Source organism: Polypterus senegalus, unplaced genomic scaffold, assembly GCF_016835505.1.
Source record: "Polypterus senegalus isolate Bchr_013 unplaced genomic scaffold, ASM1683550v1 scaffold_1325, whole genome shotgun sequence".
NCBI classification, from domain to species: domain Eukaryota; kingdom Metazoa; phylum Chordata; class Cladistia; order Polypteriformes; family Polypteridae; genus Polypterus; species Polypterus senegalus.
The window spans coordinates 1-10819 of record NW_024384184.1 but is presented as its reverse complement, the minus strand read 5'-3'; the positions used below and the strand labels follow the sequence as shown (position 1 = coordinate 10819).

At 42.0% G+C, this 10819-nt stretch overlaps 1 protein-coding gene across 1 annotated transcript; it reads left to right on the top strand.

The window, feature by feature from the left end:
• Positions 1–1969: 1969 nt before the first annotated feature.
• LOC120521846 (uncharacterized protein C16orf71 homolog) lies at positions 1970–10382 on the top strand (the record flags this gene model as incomplete). Its single annotated transcript, XM_039743169.1, has 6 exons — positions 1970–2169; positions 2310–2478; positions 4353–4442; positions 4556–5077; positions 6826–6928; positions 10152–10382. Coding segments are annotated over exons 2-6 (1093 nt in total), but the record flags the coding sequence as incomplete, so codon positions are not given.
• Positions 10383–10819: the final 437 nt, after the last annotated feature.

Below are 10819 nucleotides of genomic sequence, written 5' to 3'. Positions count from 1 at the left end.
CAAACTTCATATTCCAATACAAGGTTATGAACAGCCAGCAGCATGGGGCACAAGACAAGAACCGCCTGTAGATGGATCACCACTTACTTAAGTCCAGACCCATACTTATGCCGTGCCCTTTGGGGTCACCAGCTAAAATAACCTGTACAAGTGTGGGATATGGAAAGACACTGAAGGACAAGGTAAAGTCCACAGGCACATGGGACAAAAATGCAAGCTACATGTGTGTAAATCCAAATCTCATAAACACCTGCTTTTGTTTCTCTAAAGACGATCATCCACAGCAGTAATCCTTTTAGAGGTCGCACCCTCTCCCCAAATTTTAAATAAAAATGTTACAAATAATACAGGATGACGTGGAAGACGAGATCAGAGACACCATTAGCTAAACTCGGACTTTATGGCTGAACACCACCGATGAACAATCGCATTAACAAAATTTCTTCAGATTTGGAAATCAAGCTCTGAACCCTTTAAAACACGCACGCGCGCGTACAGGATTAAATTCTATCATAAATCAACCATGACGTCTTGTTTGCATCCTAATTATAAAATGCATCGATTGCATCGCAGGACTGTGAGATTTGTAAGTGAATCTGGAGAAAATGCTAATTAACTAATAGGCGTAAATGCACAGCAGGTCCGCGGTTTGGCCATTTCACTTCACAAATTGCGCCCAGACAGCGGTTTTCCTTAAGAAATGTCCAGGATCGCCTCAGTCCTGATCTCTATCTTTGCCAAAAGTTTCTGTCTGTTCGTAAACTGCGATCACACGGAACGTAAACACTACCACTGCACTCACCGATTCCTCTACACCTTTCACGTTACCGGGCTCTTCTCTTTCTTTTATTCAATCGAGCTTTAATGTACACTCAGTCGATCGTCCCCGATTGTTCTTGTGTATATTTGACCACGCCAGAAACTTAAACGCAGCTCGCCCCGGCGCTTTTAAGGACACAATTGCGCGTACCGGTTGCGATCAGGTCAGAACAGCACACAAGCAACCAAAACTCTACAGTGCCACAGCTGAAAAGAAAACTTGAAAACAATCGTAATAAAAAGACAATGGCAAGAAGCATCCTGTCTACGTTACCTTCTCAGATGCGTGGATTAAAGATCGTTCAAAGTCCCACTGTCCCAACTGATTAGCGAGGTAACAACTTAAACAGACTCCACACTCATCCGTTTGTGTGACTTCGTAGTAGAAAGGAGCCCGCTCTTGTCGCGTTTGGGATGTGTAGTCTTTTCTCTGTTACCGAATGCATGGTTTCGAGAGACTGATGCGTTTACGAGGAACGACATTTCCCATAAAACCTCAAAGGGAGGCGGAGAAAACAGGATCGTCATTAAAGTACTAGCCAATGGCGAGATGAGTCTCGAAAGGTAGTGTTATCCTTGAAGGCAACGATAAACACGGTTCATGCTTATTCGTAAAACGCTGCAGCATCTAGCAGGTGCATAAGTAAACGTGGGAAAACGTAAGTAAAGTTTATATTTTATAGATATAAAACTGTTTTAAACGGCACTTGTCTCTGCAAATTGCAAAACTATTTGTCAGAGCTGCTATCCTGAAAGGTGTTTGTTCGTTGTTAGCAGTTATTAATGCAAAGTAAACAGGAAATTGACTCTTTAGTGATAATGAACCAGGTACCACTCCGAAATTAAATCTCATTAAAGCGCAATTTTTTCGGAAATTTTGTTTTAAACCGGGCTAGAAGAAATTAATCTGAACAGACAAACTCGGGAGCGCGTCCTTCTTCGCGTTGCTATAGCAACACGGGCACGCGGCATTCGTTGCCCTCCTTAAAACTGCGATTTCAGGTCTGTTGGGGTCGTTGAAAAGAAAATACAAAATGACAGTTTAAGGTGTCCTCGGAGGGAGAATAACTTGATCCTTTTTCATTTCTTGTCTAGAAACGCGATTGGACAAGTTTTAGTCGGTAAAGTTAAAAAAGTAATGTTTTAGACAGTGGTGTGTGTTTAATTTGTCATTGGATTGATAAAGTTTTCCCACTCTCGTTCTCCCCATTTCTGCGTGAGGTTTTCTCCGATTATTGAAGTGATTGTGAATGTGTGTACGACCCCGCCATATACCGGCGACCCCGAGGCCAGGCCTGTTCTTTATCTTACAGAGATGGACTCAAGCCATCCACAGTTCTGATGGAAAAGGTCAGTTCTGAATTTAGAGTACTGAATGGCACCACAGGAAAGGTTAACTCACTTGACGTAATTAGATCGCACCAACTGTCAATCGGTCCACTTGACTACATTCTCTTGGTTTCTTCTCATTGATGTTTTATGTGTTTCAGCCGAAGAGATCAACCCCAGAAAATGGCTACCAAAGACTGGCACCTCCTGGGGGATGCTGCGCTAAGTGGTATCCAGCTTCAAGAGCAGCAGAGTGGTCAGCCGAACTGGGAATCCATTTTCACAAACATTGACACTCGCGTCCCTTCTCTTGATTCTGACAGCTCTTTGGTAAGTCTTGGTGGATGCTTTCTGCATTTCTATCCGTGCTGGCAAGTAATCTGGGTGGCCATCTCGTCTTCTGGTGCGGCTGCTGGTTTTCCATCCTGCTGCTTTCCTACTCGGTAACCAATTTCAGTGCTGGGATCTAGACTTAAGCTTAGAGGGTGTCGTGCTTTTGCAGTAGCTGCCCCTAAACTTTGGAACAGTCTGTCTTTTTATATTCAGTCAGCACCAACTTTGGTCACTTTTAAATCCCACTTGAAAGTCTATCTTTTTGCCTTAGCTTTTTAAACTTGTATGTGAGTTTTTATTGTTGGTGTGTTTACTTACCTTATCTTTATTCAGGGGTGTCTTACTGTATAGGCACAATGGGCACTGGCCGGGGTTTCCCAGAAGCACAGGTGCCCACAATGTTTCTGATGCTTATGTATGTTTCTGTTTTGCTATCAAATTAGGGGCCCCAGCGCACTGTTTTGCCCCGGGGGTCTATGATGCTGGTAAGACGGATCTGTAATTTATTAGTGTATTTATAGAAGCTGTTCAGCACTTTGGTCGACTTCTGTTGTTTTAAATGTGCTCTGTAAATAAAGTTGACTTGACTGGCTGTAGATTGGAGGCAATGTAAATTTGAAAAATTGTTACTTTTTTCTTTTAATGGCAGCCAAAGAAAAATGATGTGTGAATCAAGCCAACAGATAACCAGCTAACTCCAACCAGTTTCTTAATTTGAAGCCAGTTCTTTTGTTGTTTAAACCCGTTATTTAATTACATGGCTTACTGGTGCTGCTCTCATTCGGCCACAGTAGCCAGTTTCTTTTTTGTAAGGGCACTGTTAAAATGTTTTTTGGACCTGAGCAGATCAACATTTCTGAGACCTTTTATACCTTCTGATATTGTATGATGGACACAGCTTGCTGGTCATCTGTTGGCTTGTTTTGCATCTCATTATTGTTTGACTGCTCATTAATGAAAAAGAAACCATTAAGGGGTCTGAGTCTTTAATAGCAACTCAATTAAAATGATGGGAAAAGAAAATAATTAGCAGCCCAAACTGTTCACTAATTAAGAAAAGTGTTGTAACGAAAACCCTTGGGTTTGAGTTGGCCATCCTTGAGGGTTGAGGGTTGGAGTTGGCCATCCTTGCAGTACATGGTCTTTGTTGGTGTGGGTGTCTGTATAATCTGACTGCACTCTTAAAAACCCTGATTCTTAGATGGCACTTTACTGGGTTCAGAGCCAGTCAATCCATTAGATGACATAGGCGACCTCTTAAGTTAAAGCCTTTGGCACACTCCAGACACATTATGTAAGTTAAGATGTGCAGTGCTCCAGATTTTTCCATTCCCTCTTCCACTTAATGGATATTGAGGGGTACACGCGCCACACACTAAGGGCTCCAAATTGGTGTCGACCAGCACTGAATAAGTGGTGTGGTCCCCCTGACACCCCTTGCTTGACACAGAACCATTTCATTCTGAGATTACAACTTTGCATATTGAAGTTGGTTCTTTTAGGTTTTAAAAAGGCTCCAAACTTGTGGACAAAACAGAAATCTTTAATGTCTAGTAGGCCACCTAGCATGATACATCAAATCAAGAAAACCTGAACTGAGCCTTTGTGTTTGTTCTTTTAACTGTTATTCTTTTATTTGTGGAGCCTGTCATTATCTATCTATCTATCTATAGTATCTATCTATCTACAGTATCTACAGTATCTATCTATCTATTATATAGTGCCTTTCACTCTATCTATCTATCTATCTATCTATCTCTACAGTATTCATTTCTTTATGTGTGCACCATTTGTGATTTTCAGTAACCAGAAAAGTGAAATGATTGTGAATTTTGATTGATTAATTCATTATTTCATTTCCCTTTCTGCAGTCTGATTGTGAAGAGAGTGAAGTGCATGTATTTCACCGAAAGCCAGCGACGCTGATTACTGGGCCCATGAAGAGCCCACCTCTGCTGGAGGTAATTGTGAGTCTTCCTTCTCTTTATTCAATTAACAAAATTGAAAAAATTAAGAACCAACTTAAATCATAACAACTACAAGTTTAGATTGTCAATTATGTTGTTATTTTCAGGACGCAGTGGACTTTTTAGATGTTCCTAAGACACCTGAGATCACTGGAAAGACCAAAGATCTCAACCAAGAGGACATGTTAACCTTAAATATTCCTCATCTCCAGGACCTTCTTAGCTCTGTGCAGCCCCTTGCTGACATGATGGCTGAGCTGTCTGGGACTTCAGCACAGTCACTGCAGGTTCACATGGATAAAGCACCGGCGTCCGATGAGATTTCAAGAGGGTCTGTTGATCTGAGTCCTTGGGGGACAGCAGGGAATGTGATCTTCATGCCAGAGGGGAGCCAAGATGGCTCTGGAGAGTCCTGCAGAAACCTTGAGGAAGACTTCTCATCATTGGCTCATACATCGTGTGAGAGAAGTGACGTGTTAGAAGGCAAAGAAGAGCACCCAGGACCGGACAAAGTGTCCAGTTCAACAAACACTGAAGGCAAGGATTCAGTGATTCAGTCAGAATCGGAGAAAAGCTGCAAGTCCAAGGAATCGGATCAAAACAATGGTTTGCCTGTTTTATCCCTCCAGGTGAGTGCCACTTTCTGCATCTTCACTGTGACAGTGGTTGGCTGACACAAGACATTTCATTCACTGTACAGAAGCCCCCCAGTTAGTCCAAAGACAGTAGGCGCTTTTTTTCAGAATCCAGGGACGTTTTAGAAACTCGAGAAGTTGTGTAACATTCCAACTGTAGGAACTCAGGGGGATTTATAGTTCCTGGCAGGTAGATCCTGGTACTTGTTTTAGCTCCTTCTCCATGGTATGTACTTTTTCTTCAACCAGGAGCTATCGTGGGTGGGGTTTGGGGAATGAATTATACTGATTGGTTGACCACAAGCACTGGCGCCATCTTATAAATCTGGTAGTAGTTTGGACTTTGGAGAGTTATTGGTGATGATGGAGCACAGCACTTTGCATCACACCACTCTTCATAGCCACCTCATTGCTCCAAAAAGGGGGACCCCCCCCATGAAGTGGTTAGCACTTCTTAGCAATCAGTTGGTGGGATGGAGTCCACCGTGAACTGCCAATCACGCTGCACTTTGCACAGTATCACTCTAAAGCCGCTTTTCCACTGCATAGTACGGCATGACACGGTTCAGTACAGCTCACCTTGGTTCGGCTCAGTTCGGCTCAGTTTGCGTTTCGACTGCAGTTTAGTACCGCTTTAGAGTGGGCGGGATTATTCACGTGTCGTTGTAGTTGCGCCGCCTCAACTGCAGTGACACCGTGGAACTTTTACAACAACACGCAGACAACGACAACACTTTAGCTCGACGACGCGCAAGGGTAAGCATCTAAAAAAAGCACGTCACTAGCTAACTTTTATCACTGTTGCAAAGCATAAAATGAACTTAACTGCCAGTGTAACATTAAAATGCTGATTCTGTATATTACAGATCTTCCACATTTTGCAAAAAAGTTGCCGCAACAGACCATCTGTCTGGACATTTAACCGTGCTTCAGAGTGGTGGGATGTGATTGTTCCCGGTTTTACAAACACTCAGTGGCTGGAGAACTTTCGAAACTTCCGCATGTCTGTACCTTTAAAGAAAAGAATAGCCAGTGATGCAGTAATGACGATTTTCTCCGGCCAATCAGTGACCAGCAGAGTTTACACGTCACATTTTGGTAACGGTTCGGCACGCTTGGAACCTCGGCTGAGGTGGTACTAAAAAAAGGACCAGGTACTAGGTACTGTTCCCAGTGGAAAGCCCCGCAAAAGTGAGCTGTACTGAACCGTGTCGTGCCGTACTATGCAGTGGAAAAGCGGCTTTAGTAGTCTTCTTGATGCTCCCTGATGGTGGAAGGGGTCGGGAGGATACCTGTAAATCTCGGAGAGCATCAAAGTAATATGGGGGCCAATGTGAACTCCCTAACATACGTCACTTTGCACCACATCAGTCTTCTTTACATGTCATATATTTTGTTATAAAGGTTACAGTCATGTTGCATGGTGGGAACATGAAAGTGACCACGGATCCTCAACTGGCCCAGAGCCTCCACTGTGCAGGAATTCATTTGTTCCTGAAAACAAAGTACCTTTGGTGGGAAAGGGCCTAACGCAAACTTAAGTTTGTATAAACGTATTCAGTTGTGGAAAGGTCATTGGGCAGTATGCAGCAGCAGGCCATATGAAAAGATAGCATTGTTGTTTAAAATGGTTATTATACAGGAAAGGATCGTTTTGTGTTTCTGGTGAAATTGAACTCTATAAATGTTTTTCAGCTTTTCTTACTCCATTCTTGTTTTGCTTGTTTTATTTTGTGGTTCAGTTATTAGATGAATGGGACCTTGATGAAGTTTTGCATGCTTTGAAACAGAAGGCCCATTCTTCCTGCGATGCAACGCCAAATCCAGTCTTGCCAGAGGACCCAGGTAACTGATAAGGTCCCGTTTCTCTTGTTTTCTGGTTGAGCCCCATTGCTTTCATTATAAAATGCCGGAATGGTTTTGTATTTTGTTTTCTTAATTTATTGAAAATGCTTAGCATTAGAATAACATTTTGTGTGTCAGATGTATGGTAGGATGAGAGCAGTCATCCTGGATGGGAAGGAGGATGATTTCTTATCCAGATGGGAAGCCGAAACAGAACAACAGATGGATTGGCTGGCTGGATGAAAACATAACTTTGTGCCCAGCCAGTATAAAATGGTGCATGGACCAGCGGAAGCCAGAACTTGGGAGCAGTTCCATCCCCCATAGGGTAGGCGGCAGTGGTCCTCGTGTGGCAACGCAGCTGAGGCACCTGTAGGGTGTGTTTGGAGTTGGAGTCCAGAACTGCAGTCCTGTATGGGTCACTGGGTGCCAATGGAGGGGGCTGTCAGGGTAGGAACTCCCTTCTTTCTTTATTGCCGAGAAGTGTCTTCGAATTCTCTCTTCTGCTGGTCGATCCATTATTTTATACCAGCTGGTCACAAAGTTATATTGCCATCCAGCCGGTCAGTCCATCTGTTGTTCTGTTCTGGCTTCCCATCTGGTACCGTCCTCCATCCTGGCTGGGATGACCATTCTCATCCAATATTATATATACCATGTTTGTGAAGAAATAACTTCAACCTGAAACTTGTCTTGCTGACAGGTGGCTGTGCAGGACTTTGATCAGGTGGTGGTGTTGCAAAATGCGTTAAAATTTTACTATCATTGAATAAAATATTGATATTCATTATAACATGAAAAGAACACAGAAAACCTAATTGACAGCTAAACTATGTGTTTTGTAGAAAAATGTTATGCGATGGAGAAAAAGTTTTTATAATTCAGTGCCTAAAAAAATAACAAGAAATAATCAGACCCAACGTTTGTACACTTGTGTTGTGTGTGGCGGAGCCCCCAGTGCTCTTTCAGAAGATCTGTGCTCCATCGCCATTGAGTTGATCTCCTGCGACTTTCAATTTGTTTTGATCCCTCGGTATTCGACTTCTGGCTTTCATTGTAAGAGGCCATCTTTGTATTTTAGTTGAATTTTTTTGCTTTCTGTTCCTCAATTTAGGAAAACCCTTTCTGTTTCTTCCTTTTTATTTTTTCCTGCCTTTTTGCTTTCCTTTGTAAATTTTTTTGAATTCTTAATAAATCCCTGAATATTAAAGGGGCTTGGGTTTGTTATTGTGGGCTAGGGCCTTTTCACAGTTTGCCTTCTCTCCATTTGTGAATACGTAGGGAGTCTCAACTAGAAGATAAAAATGAATGGATTACAGAACAGAGGTGCAATCCTAATGTTATGAAGAATTTGTTTGTTTGTGTTCTTAAGAGTTCCCATTTCGGTTTTTGTACGGGCAAGGAGTCCATTTTTTTTTATTTTTTACATTAATTCCTTGCTAAAATGTCTGGTTTTGGATTGTGTTACTTACTTTGAACTGTTGCCACGGCCCACCTGCCAAGTTGTTTTGCTTGCCTAAGGTAAAGTCATCCGTGTTGGAGGATCGCAGGAATTGTGTGAAGGAGGGGTCCTTTCATCAGATTAGCGCTATTTCAGCTGTGGAATGGCCAAATGGGGGAGGCAGCTTGATGAATGAGGTCTCCAGGACTCTAAACAAATCCAAATCATATGTGATATCATCTACTGTTAAATTATATTCTGTACTTCTAAATTTTTTATTTTGATACTGTATTGAGGATTTGTCCTGTTCTGTGTATTGTATTGTATTGTATTGACCTTCTTCTTTTTGACACCCACTGTACGCCCAACCTACCTGAAAAGGGGTCTCTCTTTGAACTGCCTTTCCCAAGGTTTCTTCCATTTTTCCCTACTGGGGTTTTTTGGGGAGTTTTTTCTTGTCTTCTTAGAGAGTCGTGGCTGGGGGGCTGTCAAAAGGCAGGGCCTGTTAAAGCCCATTGCTGCACTTCTTGTGTGATTTTGGGCCATACACAAATTAATTGTATTGTATTGTTTTCACCGTCATTTTCTTTATACCAGATGTCGCCATTTTGAGTACTCATTGTTAGGTGTCATGATCAGGCCTGAATCTTTAGAGTCTTATGGCCTTTTTTCTCTGTTAGACTTCATTTTGCGTAACCATCATTAGGGTAGAGTCCTGTGTTTGTAAGGGCGTGGTCTCTGGGGTCATGACCTTGACTTCATCTGAATGACAGGATAAAATGTCCGCGTCTGTACCAAGCTTTATCCGATCTGTGTTTTTTTTTTTTTTACATCCTTTAGAAAGTCTCTCTTTTGTTATTGATATTGGTCTTTTGACCGGTGTTGACTGATTGACTGAGATTTTTACTTCTTGTCTGGGTTTCAGTCGCTTCATTTTTCCCAAAATTTTTTTTTTTTTAATATTTTGTTTTGCCTTTTGCACACATCTCCCAAGTCCGACTGACAAAATTAGCTATCTGTTTCCTGCCGAGCCAGGAGACTAGGATGATGTCGCTGTAGTTAGGGGTGGAGCCACAAGTGTCATGAACCTGACACTAACAATGCAGTGGGTTCAAAGGTCATCCTCAGACTCTGTTCTGTGGACCAAAAACCTTCACTGCGTTTTGTGCTTTGATTCTTTATTCTGTTTTCTAATGGTATTAGACTCTTGCTTCCTCATCTTGACTTAGATTGTTTTCTCAATTTGCTTTGTGTTCACGGTCTCCCTTTTTTGAGCTTTGCTTTCTCTGACAATGCTGAACACCAGATTGGTCTCTTTGACCTTTTCTACTATTTTGTATATCATAACCCCTGACAGACAGCAGTAAGAGTGAAAGGTTTTTCAGATGAATTAAGAAAAACAACTGAGGAAGCCTGGCTAGAGCTGGTGAGTACACAGACTATATAAAGTACCCTGAAGGTACGGTAAAGAAAAGTTGATTACGTATTTTAAGTTGACCGTCAAGTCTGCAACGTCAACGTATCCCAAAGACGTACAGGAGAGTCACTTAGAAATGAAGAGTAGCATTAAACAGAAGTGGAATATTTATTACATTTTGACTGATTCTGATTAACTTGTTGTTTAAAGCTCTTCTACCTTTTCAAATGATTTATATGATGTACCCTGTTAATTAATGAGTGCTGCCAGCTTGCTGCCCAGAAGATCTACTTTGGCCCTCCGGTAGAAGTCAATGACTGACAGAATATCGAGAGTCTCACTGCTTGTTGGCTTGTCATCCACAGGGCATTCTGGAGAATGTGCTCATGGGGACTTGATGAAGAAGTTAACTGATTTTTGTCGAAAGCAGTCTGGGGGGCAAATGGAGCTGGGTGAAGACCTGATTACTACCAGAGGTCTCTTTCCTTCTTTGCTTACAGAGGAACATGCGGGTTTGAGGTACGGCATTCTTTCTTTCAATGGAGATAAGCAAAGCTTCAGTCTAAGCAAGCTCTGTGATGCTCCTCTTCCTCTCAGTGCGGACAGCTCTTTTATTATTGACAGGCTCTGAACATACTGAGGCTGTTGTGAAGAATGTTTAGTGACATAACTGAGATTATAACTTTCCATGGTAACAGACAGTATTAGTGTTCCCCAGTCTTGCAATTGAAGTAGAAGCAGATGCTTCTGGTGTTGGAGTGGGATGCGATTTGTCCAGCAATTGCGTACATCATAAAAAATATTTTTTGCTTGTTCATCCCCATATTTAACCAAATGTGTGAGAGATCACTGTTGGTTGGTTTAGAAGCTTAGAATTGCATGGATTTTTTTTTCTTATGGCAGCATTTAGCATGTGACTGAAATTAGTGTTTTTGTCCTTGACATGATTGTTCTTACTTGACTGCCCAAGCACATTTGCCCTTACTCCCTTTTTATATAGTTCCTCGGTATTCCAAGAACAGTCCAACCTATG